General features: G+C 38.2%; 1 protein-coding gene across 3 annotated transcripts in view; it reads right to left on the bottom strand.

The window, feature by feature from the left end:
- KCNIP4 (potassium voltage-gated channel interacting protein 4) overlaps window positions 1–27,521 on the bottom strand; it is a 1,166,197-nt gene that overhangs the window by 915,291 nt on the left and 223,385 nt on the right. Inside the window, exon 1 of one of the 3 annotated variants that reach the window (XM_045474394.1) lies at window positions 2,513–2,632. The exons of the other annotated variants lie outside the window; for them this stretch is intronic. Within the exon in view, the coding sequence (XP_045330350.1) occupies window positions 2,513–2,600 (88 nt within the window). The 5' untranslated portion in view covers window positions 2,601–2,632. Of the gene's footprint in view, window positions 1–2,512; window positions 2,633–27,521 lie in introns of those variants that run through there. 3 annotated transcript variants of the gene reach the window in all.

Genomic DNA, 27,521 nt, shown 5'->3' with positions numbered 1-27,521 from the left:
AAAAAATAGCTGCTTTCCTCTAACTTGTTATAACACCAATAAAACACATCAAAGCAGAGTTTGTATCCATGAAAATTTCTTTTTACTTCAAATTTTCTGTGTTTGTATAAAGGCATGTGTATTCTGGATATCAATGAAAGGCAACTCCCAACAATACAGGTTATGTATTTCAGAATTAACCTGTTTTCAAATGTAAAACAAAATCACTATTTCCTCAGATCACATCTTTAATGGAAAAAGCGAGAATAAAGACCTTGTTGGTAAAATGAAGAAAAAAAAATCATCCGAGACATATTGGCATTGTTTTAAAATTTTGATAACTACAAAGACATATGCTGATTGTTCAGGATACAATTAACAAATGCTTGCATATCCAACCTTAAAGCAAAATTTTTAAACTAATTCAACTCTGCTTCCTACTTCTTCATTAATTACAAGCCAAGGGACTTGAAAGTGTTCTAATGAATTTTACATTAGATTCTGCAATATGAACAGTGTATATTATCACAGCATCTAGTAAATGCATAAATTGGCTTTTCCAAGTTGCATTTTGAGTGGTTGTAAAGATTCTGGCTAGATTTTACAATGTTTAGTATTAGAGCCTGAGCTGAAAAGATTTTTACAAGAAAGAAGTTGCTATAATCATATTTCTGAGGTCATAAATCTATCTTACTACTGTATAATGATCTGTCCTGTTTCTCAGTTCTTTTTTTTTTTTTTCTGTTGTGGCTCAGAAAGGAGTCCCACCTATACTGATTTCTAAATATGCATTAAATAAGTCTGGAAAAATTGCTGCTATACCAGCTTCCCATAAATTTCATATTATAAATTACCATCCAGTCATTGGATAACCACTGTAATTTAGATTCAGTATTTATGGTTTACGACTTCGCAACCACTCACCATCTTCATAAAATCCTTGGAAAATGAAAGTTTAAGGAAACTATACATGGACCGAGCAAAAAGGCAGAGCAATCCACCTAAATCCAGTAAGAAACAGGTAAAACCTTAAAATTGCTTTATCAAAGAGGAAAATACAGACTAACATGGAAACCTCTTAGAAAGCTTTCTTTTATAAAGTATTTCTCTAATTTCAGAGCAAGATAAAAGACCACATATTGAGCACTGTCCAATGAGACACAATATCACAAATGGCACACCATCCTGAACGGAAAGCTTAAAGCAAATATATTAATATCATCGATCAAGTGAAGTCATATTGATGGGACTATGTATTGGTAACAGAAATATAAAAACTGGGTGGAAAATACAACAGAACTCAAAGTTAACAAAAGTCAGGTACAGACTGTCAGTGATTACTCTTCAAAGCGTCATAAGTCACCACGATCGGCACTGCTTGAAGATTAGCATCTGATAACAATTCTATTGATGTTTATTAATACTTGATTCTCCAAGAAATGGATTGATTTTCACAGCTATTCTCTCAAAAGTGTTCTTCCTTATCGGATTATTGACAGAATCATATATGTAATTCTGTTGTTAACACTAAAGAGTTTATTTCCTAGAGCAAATGTTGCTCAAATTCATCCCTCAACCTCTGCATCATAATGTATAGGTTTACTTGCTAGCCCTTCTTTCTAGTTATTTAAAGAAAACAAATTTAAGCTGAAAAAATAAAGCTACCAATACTTCTTCATGGGCAGAATCAAACTATAGTATGCTACTGAGCAAGCTTCGCCTCTCAGAAGTTTGATGGCCCATTAAAAATATCTATTGTCACAGTGGACGTAGTTTGGGTCCCACCTGTCAGTATCTTAATAACGGCATTGCCTAGGAACCTCATGGGTAGCAAAACTGCTGGTTTAGGCTCACAGTTTTGGAACATCTTAAAAATATTTTCTTGCTATCAACACTTAGATTTAAATAGAGTTTCTATTTCAATAGTGCAAATTTTTGACTATCGAAATAACTGCCATGAAACAAATATCAAACCTCTCATGGACATTTTACTCTTTAGCTGTTTTCACATTTTGCTCACATTTTGCAAGCAACTGAGAAATCCAAAAGGAATGGCCTTAACTCTTTCACTGCCTAGTTCAGGCATCAAATACTAGAAATAATCTATGGCTTATAATGATCAAAGAGTTCTAGAGAATTTCTAAATACATGCAAGAAGAAAACAGATAAGTGGTTTTCCACCAAACTGCAGCAAGCAGGAGAGAGGGAGAAACCCCTCACGCAAGCATGCATCAAAAAAAAAAAAAAAAAATCTACTCTGCAGACACTGCTTCCTCAGATTGAGGCACATTTAACAGCAACACTGCCAAAAAGATATAAAAGATACATCCATAGCAGCCAGTTCTACCCCAAAATTAGAGCTGCACTGCACACATTTTTAGAAACGTGAGTCTCAGCAAACACTCACAATTGTATTTTATTGACAACATTAAAAATAAACACAACACAGAAATAGTGAGCCTTTCCTAGTCCGTTTCAACTTCATTACCATACTCTATCAGCCTCTATTATTAAAAAAAAAAAAAGTCATTACCTGTATGAAGAGAACCTGTTAATAGTCTGAGAAGGTACTGGGCAAATTTCAGTATTTCACGTTTACACCGTTTTCTACAGCCACTCATCTTAAGCAACAAGGTATTCCTCTGATGAGAGCCAGAAGTCTTTGCCAATAAAAAAAAAAAAAAAAAAAAAAAAAAAAAAGGCAGTCTCTGAGGGGAAACTTCTGTCTCAGTTTATGTCACAGGCTGCCTTACAACTCCTGTGGAATTAGCTGTTAGTGACTGAATCAGAAATTCCTTTAAAAAGCTAGAGCAGCCGGATACGGATAGAACAGTAACAGGGTGGTGAAAAGGGGCTGCTTCCCAGTATGGTCACCAAGTTCTTCTGTGGCAACAGATAGGCTGCTGGCTCCCACTTGTAGTACCCCACTGTGGCTCAGCTCAGCATCCCCTCTCCAGGAGCAATTGCAACCTCACAGACCATTCACGGGGAGGCGGGGACTGTGATGCCAGCTCATCAATGAATCAGCATGTAAGCAGGTGAGGGGACAGATGACAGGTCACTGGGGCTGAAACCCTTCGGGTACCAATAAAAAAAAATTTTTTTTTAAAGTCTGTTAATGCAATCAAGCCTGCTGGGGGAGAATCTCGGTGTCTAAAGCTGCACAAAATGACTCCCCCCTCCCACCCGCCAAAAAAAAAGGAAGTAGAAAAGCATGCTGTTCAAGGTCAGACATCAGACAATTCCCTGATACAGTGTTAATCAGATTCAGAAAGCCTAAACAGCAAAAAAAGTACATTTGAGGAGCTGACCCTGATTCTAAACAAATGAAGTTAAACATTTACCACCAAATGGAGGCAAGACTGTTTTGTCACAGATAAATATATTCCACTTCATGGGCAAAGAGGTGGAAAAGAAGCTGTTACCTAAATTTGGTTGTGTTTTTGGCACCGTCCAGGCTCAAGTATTTGGAAATTTAAAAATTAAGTAAATAAAATTAAAAAATCAGTCTCTTTCAAAACACAGCAGTCTGGAAACCAGAACTCTTAAGCCCCTGTACTTTGCCTCTAGGCAACAGAGCTCCAAAACTAATCTACTGCATTATCCTAACAGAAAGAACAGACTCAGTTTCTCCATATTTCTAAGAGGCCAAAATGCCACTTGCTAGCTCTCTACCAACTGACTTATTTTGAATAGTGAGAACAAGTGTGAGAGTTCGCAATTTTCACAAAGTACTTTTCTATTAAAGACAGTCGTAGAGGTAGGCAGTTGCTATGAAAGCCAGAAAACTACATGCCTGCCTTCTTAGAAGGTGCTGTTGTTGTTTTTTATTCTTGAGTGCTTTGGGTGGTTTCTAGGATTTGTCTACACTCTAACTTGTATCCCCAGGGTGCGTATTTGTTTCTGCTTATTTTGTATAAATATAAGTATTATCTCCATGAGATTTAGTATACACAGAATGCACATCCCTCATATTTAAATACCTAGATAACGGGCACCTGCGTGGCTCGGTCAGTTCAGCATCCGACTTCATCTCAGGTCATGATTTCACAGTTGATGAGTTCAAGTCCTGGGACGGGCTCTGTGCTGACAGCTCAGAGCCTGGAGCCTGCTTCGGATTCTGTGTCTCCCTCTCTCTCTGCCCCTCTCTTACTCATGTACTGTCTGTCTGTCTCTCTCTCTCTCCTTCTCTCTCTCTCAGAAATAAACATTAAAAACAGTTTTTTAAATACCTAGATAAGACTTTTTTTTCTCCTTGACAGTTGTAACAATCCTAGTTGGAACTAATATTTCCCAACAATATGATGCATGAAATGATGTTCTTTTTACAGTAAGCAAAGAAGCACTCCAAGAATCATAAACAGATTTAGGGGTAACAACATGCTCTTTCTAGAACTCTCCCACATGCCCAGAAACAGTGGTATAATCGTCTGAATGGGGTAATGAAACATGCTTTCCAGGAATTTTCAGAACCTCAGTTCAAAGTGTCTGAGATGGAAACAATTTCATACACAAAGTTTAGCAACGTACGTTTTGAAGTTCTTGCTCACATATATCTGCCATGAGTAATGGCATCAAGTTTGAAACAGGCAGAAGAACTATACTATTATAGTTCCATAGTTGGGCTCATTATTCCAAAGCCTCATTCTCTTATCTATAAAATGTGAATCTGGGTATTCTGTTCATTTCTTAAAGAGTAAAACAAGATATGGTAGAGATGACATTAAATACAACACTTTCATTCATTTACGTAGAAATTATGTACTGAGCACTTGTTACATTCCATACGTGATTCTAGTGCTAGAGATACAACAGTAAGGGAGAAAGACAAAACACTGGCATTGGAACCACATATGGAACATAACAAGCGCTCAGTACATAATTTCTACATAAATTACATGGTATTCATGGAGCTTACACCTCAGTACAGAAAACAAATTAGCAAAAAATAAAGAAAATATCACATGTGGATAAGTGCTATGGAGACTATGAAACCAGGTTGGTAGACTAGAAAGTGAGTAGTCAGGGAAGACATCTCTAGGAAAAGACAACTAAGCTGAGATATAAAATTATAATAAGGAGCTAATGGTCAGCCATGAAATGTTTAAGACAAAAAACATGTCAAATAGTGTGAAAAGATTATACAAATACTCCAAGCTGAGTAAGAGTTCTGCATCCTAAAGGAAGAGAAAGAAGGGTATGGCCGCTGAAGCATACTGAGCCAGAAGAGACTTACAGGAGATGATTTCATGGAGACACATGGGGCTTCTAGCCAGAGCCTACGTGCAGGGCAATACAGCCCAGGGTAAGGAGTTTGGATCTAGTCTGTATGTGCTGGAAAGTCATTCCTGGGAATAGGGAAATTATAGACCCATCTGCTATCTAAAGGATGAATTGGAGGGCAGTAAGAGTGGAAGAACAGACACCTATGAGGGCCATCATGATGGCCCTGGAGTGGAAATGAGAGAAAATTCCAAGAAATCTAAAACAACAACAACAACAACAACAACAACAACAACAACAACAGCAACAGCAAAACTAGAATTAGTTAGTTCAACAAGGCCACAGGATATTAGCTGAACACTGAATTGTACTACCGAGAAATCAATTGTATTAGAAATAAACGTACGGATGCTGAAATTTAAAATACAATCACTTACAACTGCTCCAAAAAATGAAAATTTAGGTGTAAATCTAACAAAACATGAGTAAAACTTGTGTTCTGAAAATTATAAAAACTGATGAAAGAAATAAAAGAATATTTAAACAAATGGAGAGACACAGCATGTTCATGTACTGGGAGACTCAACATAGTAAAGATGTCAATTCTCTGATATACAGGCTTAACATAATGTCAAAAATTCCAATCTCAAAATCGCATTAAGATTTTTTTTTAATATAGACAAGATTATTTTAAATATATACTAGAAAGGACAAAGGAACCAGAATAGCTAAAACGACTTTGAAAAGAAGAGTAAGTCTCGAAATCATTCTACCTGATTTCAAGAGGTAGACAGCTACAGTAATGAAGACAGTGCTAATTGTAGACAGATGGACACACAGTTCAGTGGAACAGAACACAAAGTCCAGAAACAGATCCATACAAGATGCACAACTGATTTTTGACAAAAATGCCAAGAGCAAGTCAATGAAGGAAAACATCCCTTCAACAAGTGGAACCAGAACAAATTAAACATCTATAGGCAAAAGCTGAACTTTGACCAATACATCATACGTTATACAAATATTATCTCACAATGAACTACGGACTTAAATGTAAAGCTATAAGGAAAACATAGCAGAAAAATCTTCAAATGTAAAACTATAAGGAAAAATTAGGAGAAAAATCTTCAAGATCTTGGGCTAGGCAAAGATTTCTAAGACATCCCACACAAAAACATTACTTATAAAGAAGAAAATGATGAATTGAATGTCATCAAGTTTAAAAACTCACCCATCAAAGACCCTGTTCAGATAATGAAAAGACAAGCTATGGAGTAGGTGAAAATATTTGTGAGCCACATATCTGACAAAGGACTAACATCTAGAATATAGAAAGAACTTTCAAAACTCGACAGTACAAGGCACACAATGCAACTAGAACATGAACAAAAGACAAGCAGAGACATTTCACTGAAAAAAAGATACACGGATGGTCCCCGGATTACAATTCTTTGAGTTTACAATGGGGCAAAGGTGATATGCATTCAGCAAAAATTGTACTTCAGATTTTGACTTTGATTCCTTTCCAGGCTAGTGACACACAGTACAATACTTTCTTGTGATACTGGGCAGCCAAAGCTTCCAGTCAGCCACGCAGTCACTGGAGTAAGTAACCAATATGGTTACAACCATCCCACACCCACATGAGCATTTGGTTTTCCAGGTTCAAGACAGTATCCAATAAATTACATGACATATTCAACATTTTATTTTTAAAAAATTGTTATTGTTTTATTTATTTTTGAGAGAGAGAGAGACAGAGTGTGAGTGGGGGAAACGCAGAGAGAGAGAGGCAGACAGAATCTGAAGCAGGCTCCAGCTCTGAGCTGTCAGCACAATGCCTGATGCGGAACTCGAACTCACAGACCACGAGATCACGACCTGAGCTGAAGTGGGATGCTTAACCAACCGGGTCACCCAGGAGACCCTCAACATTTTATTTTAAGACAGTCTTTAAGTTAGATGATTTTACTCAACTGTAGGCTAATACAAGGGTTCTGAGCAAGTTTAAGGTAGACTAGGCTAAGCTATCACGTTCAGTAGGTTAGGTGTATTAACTGCATTTTTGACTTAACCATATTTTCAACCTATGATGGAACACGGCCAATCATAAGTTGAAGAAGATCCATACAGAGGTCAAATAAGCATACACAAAGATTTTCAATCTCATTAGTCATTACTGACATGCAAAATAAAACTACAATGACGGATCACTGCACATCTATCATAATGAGTAAAATGAAAAAAGAAAATAGCGATAAGACCAAAGGCTGGCAAAGATGCAGAGAAACTGGGACTTTCATACATCGCTTGTGCAAATGAAAAATGGTACAGCCACTCTGAAGAACAGTCTGATAGTTCTTTAAAATTCTAAAAATACATCAACCATATAACCCAGCAATTGCACTCCTGAGCATTTATCCCAGGGAAATGAAAATCTATATTCAGACAAGAACTTTGACATAAATTCTTACAGAATTCTTGTTTTTAATACCCCAAACTGGAAATAACCTAGACGTCCTTCAAGAGGGGAATGGTGCTACAAACTATGAGGCTACCATACTACGGAATACTACCCAACAGTACGATGAACTATTGATATACACAACTTGGATGAACTCAAGGGAATTATGTTTAGTGGAAAAAGCCTACCTCAAAAGGTTACATACTGCATGATTCCATTATGTAACATCCTTGAAATGACAAAACTATAAAAATAGAAGCCAGATTGGTGTATGCCAAAGATTAAGAAAATGGTAAGGGACACAGGGAAGGGGATGTAGCTATAAAAGTGCAACACGAGGAACCTGTTCTGACTGCTATCAACGCCAGTATCCTGGCTGTGATATTCTACTATGGTTTTGCAAGATATTACCACTGGGAGAAACTGGATACTTTATCATGGGATCTCTGCATAATTTCTTACAATTGCACGTCAATCTACAATTATCTCAAAAGTTTACTCAAAATGTAAATAAATATTTAAAAATACCTTTCTAGTACCTAGGGTGCATTACTGTTTTAGGTTCTGAATATACACAAATAAACCAAACAGACAAAACCGGTGATTTACAGAACTTACATCACAATAGGGAGAAAGAGTAAAATACAGCAAGAATGGAATATGCTGAATGAGGGAGGGGACAGCAGTGGAGGTAAATTGGGGTGATCCGGAAACTCTTTGCTGAGCTGTCATTTAAGCAAAAATTTGAAGGAGATGCAAGCATGAGCCGTGTAGATACCTACAGTACATGTATGCATGGGAATCCTCTCTGGACATGCATCCTTCTGTAGCTTCCAGACATTCCACCAATATCCTGCCATTCATTCTGCTGGGGAACTTTCTTGAAATCAGCCGTTTGTAAAGGCTCAATTTTGCTTAGTTTTTTAGTTTTATTTGATTATATGTGTGTGTGTATTATGTATATTATATATATATATTATATATATATAATTTTTGGTTGTGTGTTTAGAGACAGAGAGAGCACACACAAATGGAGGAGAAAAGCAGAAGGACGGAGAGACAGAGTCTTCAGCAGGCTGCATACCCAGTGTGGAGCCCTACGTGGGGCTACCTGGGATCATGACCTGAGCCAAAATCAAGAATCAGACCCTCAACTGACTGAGCCACCCAGGCACTCCAGGCTCAATTTTGATGCAGAAGCCCAGAGCACCAGTCTAGTCAATCTTTTCTCTAGGGAAAGCAATCACAATGGCAGATTTTGTTGGGGAACCCAGTGCCTATATCTATTTATTACTGGGAGGTGTGTAGGAGAAACATTGTTGTTTAATGCTATCCTTAGGAGAACACAGTACAAAATTAAGACAATAAATACAAAAATGCTACAGAGTATTTGAAAAGAAAAAAGAAAAATGTTCTTAATTATCAGCTAATTTGACTAATATAACCATTACCTCCAACAATATCAGTAGTCAAAGTGGCATGTTCAAAAATAACAGGTGTCCTAAATGTTTCAGAAATGCTTGTGCAAAGCCATGGTCACTCACGGAGAAATGTGAGTGAACTTCCCAAAAGCTCACAAAGCCCAAAGGTTTTACAGATGAGCACATCACTTAGCACCTTTCCCGCACGTGGTATAGAGGCTGCTAACGTTTCCTGGGGTCAAGTCACTGCTACATTTAATTTAAAGACAAACTGGCATGCAATGTGGTACAAACCAAAGCTCCTGTGAGGGAGAATTCCTCAAGCAACCACTACAACCACTAGTCTTGGTAAGTTACAGAGGAACACAAACACACAGGCTCATTTCAAGATGTATTTCTCCTCACTGCATTCTGGATGAAAAAAAAAATTTTTTTTTTGATCAGATCTTTTTGAGAAGTCCAAGCCCAAGAAAAGCAATTCTTAAATACACTTGGGTCACCTTTTGCTCCTTAGAATGGAAGAATAAACATGACTGATTGATTAAGGGAAGTGGGTTGGCTTTCCTTCAAGAAAGAGAGTACCCAGTGATTGCAGAGAAGACTTGCCACCACGGAGTTCTCCCCCCACAAGTCTGCTCCTCCCAATGCATTTTGGTGTATTCTGTGTGTCTCAGTGGGAACAGACACTGTTATGCTTTTCAAATTGTCACAAGTTGCAAAATCAAACATGTGCAGCTTAAAAATAGCTCACCATGGGGCTGCAGAGAGAAGCGGAGCAGAGCCTCCCGGCAAAGTCACAGGTTTTGAAAGTGGGTCTTGATAAAATTTCAGACTAGCTAGTGTCCATTAGAGAGGAATGTCCCAATGCCAGGTCCATTATTATTCCAGAAACATCACTATTCACCTACTTCAATAAATAAGGAGCATGCCAACATACTCTTCTGCAGCAAGTTTGGAAACAGCTTTGTGAATACAAAGCAAGTCAAAATTGAACTTACTGGCACGAGAAGTCCCTCTCTCATGTGCCTAGGTCTAAACCAACCAAAAACCGTCTAATTACTACTCTAGATTAATACCTAGATAATGCAAGTTTTCAGGTATTCTACCCTAATTTAATGGTCTTATACAATGAGACCAAAACTATTAATACAAAAATTATGTCTACTTAATACAGGCAAATATTTACATGCAAATAGGTCCATGAATACAAATTACGAGAGTCTTTTAAAAAGTGGGGAGATGAAGAAGTGAAATTTTTTTCCAGAAGATGATATTCTCGCTCTTTTGTTTTGTTTTTAAGAGGGAGAATTTTTCCTTCATGAGTGTTCAGAGAGAAGTAAAAAATGTTTGTGTCATAAGCGTATATTTTAGGGAAACGATCCATTGGAAATATGTACTAGCTGGAACTGAGGGCTCCTTCAGTGGGGTTCCACCCACCTGGAGCCCTGTGTGAAAGCCTTATTGTTATTGTTATGGGATCTGGGAACAGATGCGTTTCACTGATGAAAAGCCTCGAGAGTCAGAATAAGATGAATGCATACTACCTAAAAGAAAATAAAAATATATTGGAGAGTCCCGGCAAGCAGAGATATGGCTGAGATCGTGGGCGTGGAAATGTGCTCTGTGTCAGCATGCACATTTGAAGGACAGTAGAAGAGGGCAATCAGGAGGAAAGGTGCCATGTTCCCAGGCACAGATTTATGCCCAGATTATAAAAAAAAGGAATTGCCGGGTCCCGAGGCCCATTCTTCCACGAAATTAGGTTGAAAACTGTGTCCTGAAAGAATTTATATTAGCTTATTTTCTTTATGATTTATTATTAGTTTTTGCCACTTTCTGATGAGGCATATATAGCAAGGAACTGGCATTCTAATTTACACTGGAATTAAATATCAAGTTATTTACTCAGACTCATTTTGCTCAGCTATGAAAGAGCCTTGTAATGTCCCTCCTAAAAAAATGTGGTTATTGGGAGTATTAAAACAATATCCTATAATTATATAGTAATTTTAAAGTTTTCACATTTTTTTTTTCTTTATTGAGATCTCTAGAACTTATCCACATCAATTTTAACCACACTTCTACCTGGTTTTCCTCAAAGTATGGTTTGGGGCCTATTTGCATCAGACCCACCCAGGTTACCTGTTTAAAATCCAGATTTTGTGGCCCCCACCTTCAATCTGCAAACATAGAATCCTTGAGCATGGGGCAAGGAATCTTAGAAATTTAGTATTTCCTTGGTTCTCAAAAACAAAGAATTTTGATCATCTAAGCAACCTAAGTCAACTACCTTCTTGGAATGCAAAGTCAAAGAAGAAGTAAATTGAAATTTAAAGATGATAAAATTACCGATCAATAAAAGTTCTGATAATCTATCAGAGAGCTCAGCCCAAAGCCACCCGAAGTCGCTGTGAGGTTGGGATGTGGTCTTGGTAATGCATATTTCAAAAGGAAGCACAAGTGTCAAGGAAGCTGCATTTTCAATTCTATCAAAGGCAATAAATAGGCAGGTTCAAAACAATCAGATTGCTCATTTGGCTTCAGCAAAAGCCATCAACCATAAGCAGTCCTGTGGTGTCTATCTGAATCTAATGGACGCACGTAGGCTTGGTGACACAGCCTTTTTCTACCATTTTACCAGAATGGTCCATGTATTTAAAAACAGGCCACATACATGATTCAAACCATATGTTACTTCTCTTCCCTCCTCTATCACACTTTTTGGAAGACTAGCCTTTCTTTCTTTTTCAATTATCATGCTATACCTACACAATTTGGTTAATGTAATTATGAGTGAGCTGAACTCCAGCCAGTGTGGTAAGTTTGTTTTTGTTTGTTTTGTTTTGTTAGGCACAGGGACTTTCTGCCTCATTCTCTTGTGAGTTAAGATGTCAGAAAAAGACAATTTGGAGTCTGGGGTAACTAAATGAAGGGCGGTATAGAATTGTTAAAAAATTGAAAGAAGCAATAAATATGTTGGCTTTCCCCTAACTCCTACCTAATGTAAATGAATGATGTGTTGATTTAGGGAATTTTTACTGGGTTTCTCTCACTTACCAGGCTGATGTCAGGAATCAAGTTTCAGATGATGTTAAGGTATATACTGGACATTCTAAAATTCCGATCTAGCATTCAGAACAAAGGTCAAGGTTGGAGGCCACATTTAGAAGCCATCCATGTAGAAGTGACAGTTAAAGCTGAATATAGATGGAATGAACCCCTGACAGAGACAGAGGTGACCTACAAGGCTCATGTCACACAGTCTCAGTTATAAATGGCTTTGCCCTACTTTTCATTTAAGACTGAACTGCCTTATACTGCTTATCACAAAACAGGTGATTTTTTTTTAATTTTTTTAAAGATGCAAATTCTGAAAAATCAGAGAAGAGCTTAAAATCAAAAACAAAAACAAAAATAAAAAAGAACTAGTCTATAAGACTGTAAGAGAGAATGGTGATATTAAAATGGAAATATTCTCAATTTGTTCAACAGAAAAGGATTTTCTCACTTATGTAAACAGAAATATTAGACGCAATGTCATTAGATGATCAGAGGAGCAAAGTTACTCTGTCATATACCAGGTTATGATTCTCTTTAGTGTGAGTAATCACTTTCACAAAGTTCCTGCTAAAGTTTCCGCTGATGCTCTTATAACCACACTAACACCATGACCAGATGCTTAAACAGCAGCACATATCCTAGCCCTGCAGATAATAATTACCTACGTCACACCAGAGCTGCGGGAAGAGGCAAGTCTCAGATTAAATGAGTATGCCATTATGGAAAACAAAGCGCTATAACAACGACGAAACACAACTGCTGTCATTATCCCAAAACCATACGTTCTTGTCTTGACTTACATAAAGCAAAATATTAGATCACGCTGAAAATACTTCTTCCAGTCTTCGTCTCCCAATTCTAAATTCAATTTTGACTAGCTAAAGGAAAAGAATGTCTCAGAATCCACTGTGCCTTTTGAATGTCCTTGAGTGTGCCCTAAGGATTCATTTCCAAACTGCAGTCTAAGGACGGGCTCACCACTCACGCTCCCCTGGAACTGCCTGCCATACCCCCCACCCCCCCGCCTCCCGTCTCAGCAGAGCAACGTGATTAAATATTCAGGATCCTGCCATGGTGGTGCAGAGCAAAGTAATGCAGGGCTCTGACCTGCTCCAGGAAAATCAGTCAGAGAACAAATGCGTGACAACGGGTGACACTAACCATATGTTGTAACCGAAAACCCCCGAATGCAGTTTTCGTGTTGCACGGTCTCCAGCACAGGAAATGCACTATTAAACTCTCCCTGTAGAAGTCATCCTAAAAGCCTTCCTAATGCATGCTGCAAATGCATATTCAGATCCCTCCACAGCTGGCCCTCTGTGCCACGTGAACTCTGTAGGTGACATGCCACGAGTGGGGGTGGGGGGGGCGGCCACAGAATGAGTGACGGACTAAGCCAGGCCTGCATTCTGGATCTTTCAAGGGCCAAAGATGGTTCAGTTGCCCCAGGTCCCAATTTCCCTGTCTGCAAAATGAGAGCATTGGGGCGGGGGCAGGGGCGGGGTGTTGAGGGGGGACGCCTAGCTGGCTCAGTTGGTTAAGCATCTAACTCTTGATTTCAGCTCAGGTCATGATCTCAGGGTTCGTGGGACTGAGCCCCATGCCAAGCTCTGTGCTCACAGTGCTGAGCCTCCTTGAAATCTCTCTCTCTCTCACACTCGAAAGAAAGAGAGAGAGAGAAAGAAAGAAAGAAAGAAAGAAAGAAAGAAAGAAAGAAAGAAAGACAGACAGACAATAAGGGCAATGGATTCAGTAACTCCTGCCTTCTTTTCCCATTCAAAATAAATACATAAATATCTCCAAAAGGAGTTCTCTCTATATATTTTAAATAGCCACATAATGTTCCACAGTATGGACTTCCTTCAATCCATTCCCCAGGCCTGCACCCACAGATATTTAGGGGGCTTTCAGTTGTCTGGGTGCCAAAGACCATACTGTCATTTACTAATATTTCTATAGGTCTGTGTCATTCACTTGGAGCATGCCTACCACATACTGGTTTAAGTGAGGAAGTAAATTACAAAAACATGTATATAATATAATCCTAATGTTGTGAAATAAAACCACATTCTCTACATATGCATATCTCCTTTGCAAAGAATGACAACCTAGTTCACTGGGGGGGAGGGGGAGAGTTAACGGTCTAAGAAAAGTAAACTTCAGCAAAACATAAGCTCTCATGATAGCATGCTAACACCTACGATATAAAGCTATGAAATTTATGAAAATTCTATTTCTATGAGAAATATGTACAGATTAAAGGAAAACATTAATCTCATTAAGCGATGATTAATTTAGGCAATTTTTCACTTGAATTCCTTGGAGTATTTTTATTCTGTTTTTGCAAAAAGGTAACATATAGACAAAAGGAAAAATAATGAGTCTGTGCTATGAACTCCCCTTCAAGGTTCTATGCCTGAAAAATACCAATGGTATTTATATACCAAACATGCTTTATGGGCAGGGCACCATTCTGAAAAACTTTGTTGAGTTATCTAATCTCTGGGAGAGATTTTTTAGGTAGATCTTCTTATGCCCCAAAAAGGACGGAGAAATTGAGGCTGAGAAAGATTACCTCTCCTAAATTCATTGTGAATGTGATAACTCACCTCACTGCTCCCTGTGAAGCCTGAACGATCCACATGAGATAATCATTTCGGTTAGAATTCTGAATGCCCCCCTTTTCTACTTATGGGAGTCATTAAATCTGTAACAGGTAAGCCCTAAATTTTAAAAGTGTTCAAAGCAAAAGTTAATATAATTTCTTACAAAAATAATAACAAATATTATTGAATAATACCATCCTTTTCTAAAACATTTTTCATAGATAAAATAATTTATATAGGGGCCTAGGTATCATCCATAATTTAAGAATTTTAGAAGACATAGCTTAAACATACTGAGCAGGATTTATGTATTTCATCGGGTTAAGTCTACTATCAATGGTTCTATAAAATAACTCCTGTGTGTCAGTGAAACTGGAAATAGTCCATTCCCCCAATCTTTCATCAGTCTAAGAAGTATGTTTTCGACATTTTTTATAACTTTGCCTTTAACAAAAAACTTACTATTTCATGAGTTTTGGGGCACATTTTGAAGATTCACCCGCAGTCTCTGAGCACAGATCGGTTTTTCTTATACTATCGTTCCTGAGACCTCTCTCCTGGAGCCTACTCCCCAGATAAACTCTCCATACCTTTTTCCTGAGGGGAACCTAGAATCTCCATTTCATTTTGTTGCTGAAACACAGATTTGTTTCCACAAGTGTTTGCTCTGGAACTCACAGACAAATAGCCATGGACTGCAGTCACTGTATGGAAGTTAAGAGCAATTCTTTTTTCATTTAGAGACTTAGAAAACTCTGGCAATAACATCAATTAGCCAATTTCCTCTTCATTTTCCTCCTATTTCTTAGCATTCTTGATTCTGTAGCTAAGGTTGCATCATGATTCCCTCAATCACTGGACCCCTTAGAAAGAGCAAAGACCAAAGACACGGGCCATGTGACCTTCCTATGCCAGCTCTTTCCCTTACAGCCCATGATTTTGGCCAGATCACTGAAAAGTGTCTAAGCCTCAATTTAATCATGTGTGTGATGTGAACTAATAATGTCCATAGTAGTCCTACCCAATATAATTCTTATGAGAATTAAATAAGGTAATGTGCATAAAACACATTGGAAAATATCTGGTATCTAGGAGATAGTTCATCAATGGCAGATGCTGTGGCTACTGTTAACCACTAGATCCAAAAGAGAGAAGGAAATCTTTCTAAAGCAAATAGAGTCAGGAGAAAGCTCCAAAGTCCCTCTAAGTACCTAGGGGGATCTTCTTGAATGCTGGTGAGGTTGTTATTTGGATAATAGTAGTACCATTTGAATTAATTAACATTTTGTAGGCAATGGAAGATGATATGAGGATTCTTTATTTTATCATGTAAACATTGGTTATATAGTCAATGGGGAAAAAAATTATCAGAACAAGTGTACGTTTTAGTACAAAAGCATGGATAGAACCATGGGTAGCCTTCAAAAGATGATAAAATTGGGGGTCCCTGGGTGGCTCAGTCCATTAAGCTTCTGACTCAGTTTCAGCTCAGGTCATGATCTCAGAATTCACTGGTTCGATCCCCACATTGGGCTCTGTGCTGAGCATTGAGCCCGCTTATGATTCTCTCTCTCTTTCTCTCCTTCTGCCCCTCTCCCCTGGTCACACTCTCTTTCAAAATAAGTAAACTTTAAAAAAGATTATAAAATTGAATGAAAATTGTATGAGTATGTATGCATTTTTGATAAAAGAGTTCAGAGCTTTCATTCAAATCTGAACAGTTTCTAATAGGAAATAATATATGATTCCATACTAGATATACTAGGGTAAATAATTTATGTCATCAGCTTTTTTTTACCTAGACACCTGAGGAATATATCAAATTTATGCCCTAAAGAATATAGTCTAGTGCCATATTTTGTCATCTTTTGAGGTGACTGTCCCCTTTGATAATTGTATAAAAACTATTGAAAAAAATCATAAGTGGCAATCTCTTACTCATAGAGGCTGGAAATGGTCCATTTCTGTCTTTCTGGGCATACTGACTATTTTACAATCTCCCCTAGCATTTATCTATCCAACAACCTCCCTCGTTCTTTGTGAGAAGGTCATAACATCAAGCCTTTCTTTACTCCTGGCAATCTAGGACACAGACAAATAAGAAAAAAGAGAAAAAGAGAGGGATGGGAGGAAAAGGAAACAGATTATAGAGTCATGCACAGAGATGGAGAAGACAGGAGAAGAAGGAAGGAGGAAGAAGGAAGGGGGTGAGAACGAGACGGAAGGAAAGAGAGAGAAAAAGAAGAGAGATCGTAACATGGTAGCTTTCAGCATGTTAATATGTAGATATCTGAGAGATGTCTCTCCCAAACTTCTCTCTCAACTTCCTTACTCATTCAGCACATTTTCTCTGAGAAAAAGAATGGAGAGTATCCTGGTCCACAGCTTTTAAAACTACTTAGAAATGATATTTTATAATTACCTATAAATGATATAGCATGTTTTAGTGATTTCTTTTTTTTTTTTTTCAACGTTTATTTATTTTTGGGACAGAGAGAGACAGAGCATGAACAGGGGAGGGGCAGAGAGAGAGGGAGACACAGAATCGGAAACAGGCTCCAGGCTCTGAGCCATCAGCCCAGAGCCCGACGCGGGGCTCGAACTCACGGACCGCGAGATCGTGACCTGACTGAAGTCGGACGCTTAACCGACTGCGCCACCCAGGCGCCCCGGTGATTTCTTTTTAAAGTATTATATTTTATAGTAGCAAGTTACTGTACACGGATGTGTGCAGCTTCTTTATCTATTGCCAACCTTTTTTTTTTTTTTTTTTTTTTTTTTGGAGAATGGATGAGACAACATCTTCCCCTTAGTGAACCGAGACAAAATCCCTTCTATTAGATTTTTGCTTTTTTTGTCTTGATACGATGTTAGATGGTGCACCTTTGCTATTCTGCTATAAGATAAATTAGTTTCAATTCAGTTTAACAAATGTGGGTTGGGTGTCTTACGGCTTTCCTCTATCAAGCCCAAGAAGTAGAAGAACTATATCTGCTCTAAAGTTGTTTAGCACTACAAATGTCAGGAGTGAGATGCATCAGTCATAAAAGTACTAACTGGGAAAAGTTATTTTATAAAAATTAATGTGCTTTCCTCTTGAAAAGACCTACAGTTTTCAGAATATGGTTTTCAATTTTTTCTTTGTGCTTCTGGTAACATAACTGCAAAATATTTCACTTGACTCTTACATTATTCATTCACTCATTCATTCACACATTTATTAAAGAAGGAACTGTAAAATCAGGTTACTTTGATACAACTTCTCTGATTTCTTTAAGATCAGCATTAAAGTGGAGACACCTGGGATCTATCTAACCGGAGGGAATTAGTGTTTGAAATTTATTAATATAGCCATGTGAAAAGCCTCTTCTGTAATGATCTCAATTTTATAGGGAGCAGCTAAGGCTAAGAAAGAGACAAATGACTCTTGGTCAGCTCTAATGGTCACATAGTTGACTCGGAGGCCCAACTCTGTTAGCCAAAATGGCTCATTGCACACATGGGAGCAATATAAATCAGTCTTGAGTTTCTGAGAAGGGGCAGAAACTTCTGATTCTTTGAAATCCCATAATAAGGAGTCGCTATGAGATAAAGTTAGGGAAAATAATTATAAGATGGTCTGATGGACACGTTAACCCCAATAAGTGAGTCCGTTGGGATCCCATTGTCTGTCTTCCAGTCTGATTTAACCCATTCAAATTTCCTCACCTCCAATACTGGTCCTGACTCATTCCTGACATCTTAATGGCTTTGTTGATAGGAGCAAAGGGTGCCTGGCATCCCTCCTTCTTGACAAGTAAGAGCTCATTTACAAATGTATATGTGTAAGTATATTTACAAATACCTTCTGAGAATTTACTTGTTTCCAAACCCAGGTGAACACGGTGAAGCAAGTTCTTATGCTGGGTCACTGTGCCTACTGTCCTTCCAGAAGTAAAACCAGCACACCAGACTTCCTTAGTTTATATCCCCCTGTACTTCAAAAACCATGAAGCCTTACAGGCTTCATTCAGAGAATGCTTGCAGATCCACTTTCCTTTCTTATACTCACAATTTCCCTAAGCCAGTGTTTCTCAACCTAGACACCATTGTGGGTCAGATAGATTCCTCATTGTTGGGGGCTTCCCTGTAGACATCCCTGGCCTCTACATACTAAATGTGAGATGTTACCTAGCAACATCCCTGGCCTCTACCTACTAAATGTGAGAAGTTCTCTCTGAGTTGTGACAACCAAAGATGTCTTCAGATATTTTCTAATGTTCTTCTAGGGGAAACACCCCCCTACACACACACACACACACACACACACACACACAAATTGATAACCACTGTTTTAAGACCATGAATTTCATTGATGAGATCTCTGTGGATTCTTGCCTAGAGCCCCTACTGACTCGGATTTTATATGTAATTTTGGCAATATTAATTACATAATTTACCATATATTAATAACATAATTCCCTAGAATCCAGTGAATTATAAGTAGTAAATCAAATGCACTGAGTATTCTAGGACCCTCTAGAAAAGATGAGCCTTTGTCTTAGCAAGAATCAGTTTATGCCAGAACCAATGGGACTCTCTTTTCCCAATGGAAAACCCACCTTGCAAGTTCTTGGCCACCTAGACTCAATCAGAAGCCTATGATTGGGACAAAGAGGCAATAGCCAGCAGTGTATAATTTTACTCTTGCTAGTGTATTTTTAACTGGGTTGAATTGAGTAGAATTTGCACACATAAACTCATTAACCTGATTTTTTTATTCCCTTTGATTTCTGACTTCAAGACCCTTAATCACTTTTCAGTTCCATTGGTCCACTATTCCTGTTTAGAGCTTGTTCCTTAATACAGTACCCACTCCAAGTTCTGCTTTATATTCTGCATCTATGATTATCAACTTGTTTCTTTGTCTTATATCATCAGCATTACTTGGGCTCAGTTCACTAGTTTCCTAGTCCTGACATCTTCTTTCCTCTTTTGTTATGAATGTGTTCATAGTGCAGCAAGATAGAAACACTCAGAACATAAAGAAGAGAGAGCAGTTCACCAGTGGGACAAAAGGAGAAAAACTATAAAAACCAAGCACACATCCACAGAAATACCCTTGCAGGCTTCATAACTTTTGAGAATATCACATAACTGTACCAGAATACTTGTTGTAATGACTCTGTGCCTTTAATAAAGGAGTATGTAAAGGCGCCTGGGTGGCTCCATTGGTTAAGCGTCCAACTCTTGATTCCAGCTCAGGTCATGATCTCATGGTTCGTGAGTTTGAGCCCTGTGTTGGGCTCCATGTGGATAGCAGAGAGACTCCTTTGGATTCTCTCTCTCCCTCTCTCTGCCCTTCCCCTGCTCATGCTCTGTCTCTCTCTCAAAATAAATAAATAAAACATAGAAAAGTAAAGGAGTATGTATACTCTACTTGAGAAGAGAGGAAAACAGGTACAATTGCTCAGAAAGAATTCCATCTTAAATGGTTCATACAGAACTTCTAAAACTTGAACGGATAAGCTTTGGCTACCTGAAAAATACACCTATTTAAAACATCACCTTCCCTAAAAAAAAAGCATTTATTAACCTATTTGTATTTGTAACTATTAGGTTGGATCATACAAAATTGCTATTTTGGGGGGTGACTGGGTGGTTCAGTCGGTTAAGCCTGTGACTGCAGTTCGGGTCATGAACCTCGTGAGTTCAAGCCCCATGTCAGGCTCTGGGCTGACAGCTCAGAGCCTGGAGCCTGCTTTGGATCCTGTGTCTTCCTCTCTATTTCTTCCCCTCTCCCGCTTGCACTCTGTCTCCCTCTCTCTCTCAAAAAATAAACAAACATTAAAAAAAATCTCAAACTGCTATTTCTTACATGCAAATACTGCCAATTACATATTCAACTCAAACAACACTAAGAAGTTCCTAAACACAAGAAAACACTTATTATAAACTAGCAGGGTCTCCTTCAGAAGCAAGCATACTTAAAATTTCATAAAAAGAATTCATTTCTACTTTACTAATATTTGATGAATCCCTTCTTCTTACATGGATATCTTCATGATCATAGGAATCCAAGAACATTAACTCTAAACGGTAACCAAAACAGTATGCAGAATCACTCTACAAGACTGTATAACCAAGACTAGACAATTAAGAAAACTGATTATTTTAATGAGCAAACCTCCTTGCAAAGGACCCAGCCTGGCTCCTCAGATTTCTATTTTTGCCAGGGTTAGTGCATTTTAATTTTAGATGTCCAAATCTGCACTTTTCAGATTCGAATCTCCTGTGCCATAATAAAGCACATTTGTTGCATTTGTCTTGTTTAAGATAACAGCACTCAGCACGAAGAACCCAACAGACAAAATGATACAGAGACATATATTAAACTTCACAACAAAACTTCTACCCTGATAAGTATCAATAAAGAAGTAATCTTTTCTGCAGTGAAACCCCCATGGTTGTTAATCATTGGAGGGTACCTAATGCTGGGAATGAATAAGAGATACGCATCTTCAAATCATGATATGTAATATAAGGGAGAAATCAGAGAGGAGAAGGAAAGAGAGACAGAGAGAAACCGAATTATATTAGATACACAGGAACTCTAAAATGAACTCCATTCATCTCAAAGAAACGTAAAGAAATATAAGAGAGTCAATTTAAATTTATTATCTGCCTGCTGCTGCTTCAGCTGCTGCTAAGAGACGCCCCATAGAGAATCTGTAGGGAGAAAAACATTTTGTATGTTCTCTTCATCTGAACCCAGGGTGATGGTGTTGAGAATAAACATAAATGGGAAAAGATGGTGCTTCATTCATCAGGACCAAGTTTTATGTTACCAGCTCAGTGGAGCCAGGCAGAGCAAAAGTTCAACAAACATTTGTTGAATTTGTTTACGGGACTATTCCTGAACCTTGTAAAAATCTGAGGTGCAATAGACCATGACCTCTCAACAGAAGTGGAAAGAAGAAGCTTTTATTTCAAGTAGAAGAAACAATAGTGGGAGGTCCCATTACTTGATACCTTTCCTACATCTGTTAACACCAGTTTATCCACCAGCTGGTGATGAGAATTCCCTTTTAATCTTCAGGGCTCCATTCAGACACGACTCTATTTCTCTCTTACGCTCAGGAAATGTGCATTAGACCAGCTGCATTTAATAGCACAGAAGTATTTTCCACGATAAGTACATGTTTTTTTTCGAATTTTTCCACAGAGAAAGTAGAGGAAAAGGATTAAGAGAACAAAAGATAATATTCAGACTTCCCAAGACAAAGGAAGCCATATAGCTAATGGATGTCAAGAAAATTTAATCTAGACTCTACAGTCAATTTTCACATCCAAATTCTGGAAAGTTTGTTGTTGTCGTTGTTGCTTTGTTTGGAGAATCTATCTATGATTACCAAGCTGTTCTCACAGACTTAAATGACCATGCTTCACAGTAAAAGGAAATGATTCAAAGCTGTTATGTAACTTTAGAGCTTTACTGCAAAGTTTTGTTAAACCATTTCCAATGTTTATGTACAAAGTAATTTTTCAGTGAAGGCAGTGTAGTGTCATGATTTAAAGAATGGATGCCTGAGTTTGCATCTTAGCTCTGCCATTATTAGATGTGTAGCACTGGCCAAGTCACTTAACTTCTCTGCACTAAAAGATTATGCACGATTATTTCTACAGTTGGGGGATCCATCGTAATTTATGTTTCCTTTTTTCGTGTTTTTGTTTCCCAGTTTTCTAATATTCTAGCAATGAACAAATTTTTGAAAAGAGAGAAACCCTAAGTGGTGATAAGTTATCCAGTAAAAAGGAAGCATTAGACTAGGCACCACCTGTAGTGTTATACTTGACAAAGTTCAATGTCAGTTATGATCAACATAGCTTCCAGCCTTTAATCAGTTAACAGAATGCATACACAAGCTACCCAGGTTTTGCAAATAAGTGATTTCTGGGGGGGGGGGGGGGGGGGGGGGGGCAAGTACGCATCAGAGTTGAAGTTTTCAATCAACTGACTAAAAATATCACATAAAAATGCACCCACCCTCTCATTCTCAAACAGGTTTTGGTTTTCATCATTACGATGTTAAGCTCTAGCGAACAGATAAGACTCTAATACGTCCAGTAACACTTTTGCTGCCACATCAATAAAGCATGGCTGTAAACTCAGTACTTAGTATTCATACTGTCTACACAATTCTTTCCTTCTTCCATAATAACAAACCAACATTAAATCACCCTCATGACCATATTAAAGTTAATTTCCTCCAAATTGCATGTCATATTTGTAAGGCATGACTCTGCATTTAGACAGCGCTTATCTCCTGAGGTGCTCTAAGTGCCGCCTATGTATTTCATTTATGGGAATACATCGCTGATGTAAAAAGAGACAGATTATTTTATTTCAAAGGTATCCATTTTCTGATTTGCACTAAAAACTTAGAGTCCTCAGTATCATAAATGTCATATTCAGTCAAATTACTATTCCATAGAGCTCATTATTCAGTCTTTCACCAATAAAAACAAGAGATATTTTATGAAAAACCATTCATTTATTCGATCTACTGCTAGGTGCTGAAGAAAGCTGTAAAAATGCACCCAAGCCAGCCCCGAATTTTTGGCTTCTGCAGCCCAGTTACGAAGAGAGATATAGGAAAGCAATCCCAGTATATCACAGGGCTGTTACAGCCACGCTTTGGGCACGCTAGTGGGGATGGATGAGGAGAAGAGAAAAATGTGTTCAGGGTAGGCAACTAAAAGGAGTTTGCCACGAGTTTTAGCAAGCGGGTAGGTCTTTTGCAAGTAGGCTAGGAGAGAAAACAAGGAAGTCTCACACTCTCAGGAAAGAGAGAGCAGCACCTGAAGAATTCTGAATCAGGCAGGGGCCTGGAGAGGGAAGGAAACTATGAAAGCGCCCCCTCCAGGCCCCACGTGTCCTTATTTTAGGTTAGTATATGCAGATGGAATTCAAGGCAACCATTTGGGCAAACACCAGAATTTTCGATTGAGAAGAGAGAACTCCCAAGTCAATTCAAATTATAAAAGCAAATTTGGCAAGACCACACGGGTGCTGCCGTGCTGTTTCCCCGACGAGAGAGAACGGATGGACGTCTGGCTCCATTACCACCAGCACCCCACGCAGCCCACTTGAGCTGAGAAGCCTTGCTGATGTGTCAGCTTTGCCAACTGACCGCGCACATGACATCTTAGATTTCCGCATACCGTGGAACTATTTTTGTGCCACTCTATGATTCCACATAATTTTAAGTAGTGTGACTAGATACATGTTGGCAGCCAGTATGTCTAGTGCTCAAGAGAGCAAGCTGTCAAAGGATTCCCAGTGTTAGCAACACGGTGAGGAAAAGTGGCATCTTCAAGCGAAAAACAAACCCACAGAAATTCCGCAGGACTGTGACTATCTATCTGTAGATCTACATATCTACCCATCCAGTTACCCACCTACCTACCGACATATTTATGTTTCATAGATTTCGTATAAGAAAAGTAAACAATAAAGAAAAACCTAATGGGTCACTTGCTGCCTTAGTCCCCAATCCCGTTAATTTTCCATGGGACAGGACTTCACAATAATGGTGCATGCTGACTCAGGCCTCACTTACTGAAAAGCAGACAACAACAATAAAATTTTTTTTCAAACCTGTGATGCTAAAATTCGTGTGTTTCCCAAATTTGAAGACCCTCCTCCAAGTTGACAGGATTCACAATAGGGACACTACTGTAAGGGACACTAGAAAAGGTTGTGCTAATGATCACTGGTGCTTCTCTGTTTCTGTGCAGTAAAAGGGACAACTTTTGACAAGTTTTTGAATCTGTGGCTCGTTAAATCAGACGTTAGGTTTTTACCTGGTATGTTTCTGCATTATCTCTTTCCAATATTGCATAACCTACCCAAAATCGTGTAGAGAAATGTTGAGGTTAACATGGCTGCCAAAGAGGTGTGATGAAAAATGGAGGAGACAAGGTTAACAACAACAACAAACACAAAGACTCGCAGCACATGGTTCAGGAAGGAAGTTTGGTGACCTACAGGAGTCCAGTCATACACAATTGGAGAATGTACACATGTAAATTGTTGGCCATACACACAATCTATCCTCTAAAATTAATTGCAAATCTTTCCTCCTAACTTTTACACCAAATTTCATATAATAGATTCTTCCAGGAAATTATTTGGTTGTGGTTCTTCTAACATAAATGAGTTTGAACTATGAAAACTATAGTTTTCTTTGAGTTTCCTTTGTTTATGGGCCTTTTTTCTATAAGATTGTTAAGGCCTCAATAGCCCATGATCGTGTTGTGATCTTGAGGAAAAGAGCCAATGATATTCCCCAACCGCTTTTAAAAATATGCATGCATTACACCCAAAGAGCTGAATAATGGTGCAATTTGAATAGGAACCAGGGCAGATTATCAGGAGACATGAGTGCTCTCTGGGTTAGAGAAGGCTCTTTGGAAGTCCTGAATTGGGATAGAACCTACACGAATGATGGTACGTGGTGAAGGCTTTGAGAATTGGGGACCCCTCTCTCTTTGGTCAGACATAACTGAATGGACATCACAGAGCCCAGGTAATAACTGACATCCAATAAATGGTTGTTGAGAGCCAATGGGATGCAAAAATATTGAATGGATTGTGGAGTCACGTGAGCCAAAATTTGAATTCCAGCTTCCCAATTTACTAATTATTCACCCGCAGAACATTTTCTTGGCCTTTGTCAGTCTTAGGATCATCTATACAACCTTAAAGTGTTGTGAAAAGAGTTATAAATAATGCATGTGAGATATTCTGCACATTCTTGACATTCAACATGCGTGAATTATCATTACATAAACAGCATCGAAGAATTTACGTAAATTGTATCTACAAAATGAAATGCTGTATTTCTGAGTACAATATGTGGAACTCAGCACTTCCTGGTGCCTCCTCTACATAAACTCTGTGAGGACCTTTTTATGTCTTCAGTTGTCTTCAAACCTTTAGAGTTCTAGGAAAAAATATAGTTTCTTTCCTTCTGTTAGCCTGAAAACGACTAAATTCTTGGATTTAGCACAGAAGTTCATTTTTATTTAGTAAATCTGTGTACTTTACACATAACATTTCATATTATTTTTACTCCAGAGTAATGAGGGGAGAGAGACTTTAAGGTGTCCATGAAATACCTGCTCCTCTGGGCTCCTGGCTGGCTCAGTCAGCAGAGCGTGTGACCCTTGATCTTGATGTTGTGAGTTCCAGCCCCATGTTGGATGTAGAGATTACTTAAAAATAAAGTCTTAAAAAAGATATCTGCTGCTCAATGATGAATAAGTTAGCAAGGAATCCACGTTTAAGAGATCCAAGGAGTGCATAACATAGCCTGCTACACAAGAGACCTCAGCATACAGACCATATCAGAACCAGAAGGTCTTTAGATTTCTGGCCTGATACTCTTTTCTCCATATTATCTCTCAAGTTTCCTCTATTCAGTCCTTACTCCGCTCTTTCTGGAGTTGCTTTATAAACATTTTAACTTCGTAAAGATTCCTGTGAGGTGTCAAAATAGTCAAGCTCTGTCCTTACTCAACCCGATTTGGCATATCTAAACCTGGTAAATCTTGGCCACCCTTTGTTTGACAACTCTGCCTTCAGTATCCTCTGATTCCTAATGTTATAGTTAAGGAACTGCAGGTTTCTGTTAAGGTAATGATTCCTCATCAAAACACAAATTCAGAAAATCAGACTTCTTAGTAAATATTTCTAGCTGTATCTAGAAAAAAAAAAACAGTTCTCTTTTGCTCTTAGATTCCCTGTCACAATATTCACACCATTTATGAATAATAATCTGGAGCTGGTATTTTGGAGTATGGCTGAAAAACTGGATACCTCAAATTCATACTCAGAAGTCATCCATAAAATACTCAATGTAAAAAGGCAAGAAAAAAAATCAGCTACAAAGCCAGAAAAATAAAATCAGGCCACTATCAGTGGACAGCTTGACAGACAGAAGACATCTCTGACATGCCTCCTTCTGGCAAAGTGATAGACAGCCTTGAACTCACTGAGACATGTGGAGGATTACCACTTTGGAAAGGGGCCCAGTAATGACTGCATAATCAGAAACAGATAGATTATATGTATACCTGAAACAAACCGCCTTACCGTTTTAATATTCTACCTCATCGCCTCTAACCAAGAGTAAAGGAAACCAAAACAACTTTCTTTTGCAATATTTTTCTTCCTCATAAGGGCCTAAGACTGTTCAATATTCATCATTAAATGCTGACAAAGCCCGTGACGTTGCTAACTCCCTGATTTCCCGTTACTGGCAAAGCACCAGGCATATAGCAGGTATATCATAAATTATATGAAATTAATTTCCTAATTAATCAGACCTCTTTCATACTAAAAGGTAGACTGCATTTAAAAGGGAGGAAAATAAATTCTAGTCTGAACACTCTGGAAAGGATGAAATGAAAGGAAACCTGCCACTGACCTGTACTGCTTTGGCAATGTGTGTTTTCTTAATTTGGAGAAAAAAAAATTGCTCTGTAGGTTAAAAGTACACATACTGAAATTGCTTGATTCCTATGAAGTTTCTTTATGAAAGTTCATTTTCAAAAAATCTGCAAACTATACAATAGGAAGCCTACGGATGACAATGTTATGTCTCATAACTTCATTAATTCTGATGCTTAGTTCCAAAGCAGCTAGAACCATTAGCCTGAAGATATTTACTTCTCCTTGCAGACTCCTCATGGATATATAACAGAACGGCACTGGTGAAATGA

The sequence above is a fragment of the Leopardus geoffroyi genome, chromosome B1, assembly GCF_018350155.1.
Source record: "Leopardus geoffroyi isolate Oge1 chromosome B1, O.geoffroyi_Oge1_pat1.0, whole genome shotgun sequence".
Taxonomy (NCBI): Eukaryota; Metazoa; Chordata; class Mammalia; order Carnivora; family Felidae; genus Leopardus; species Leopardus geoffroyi.
Note: the sequence above shows the minus strand (reverse complement) of the source record. Positions and strands in the feature narration are given on the sequence as shown.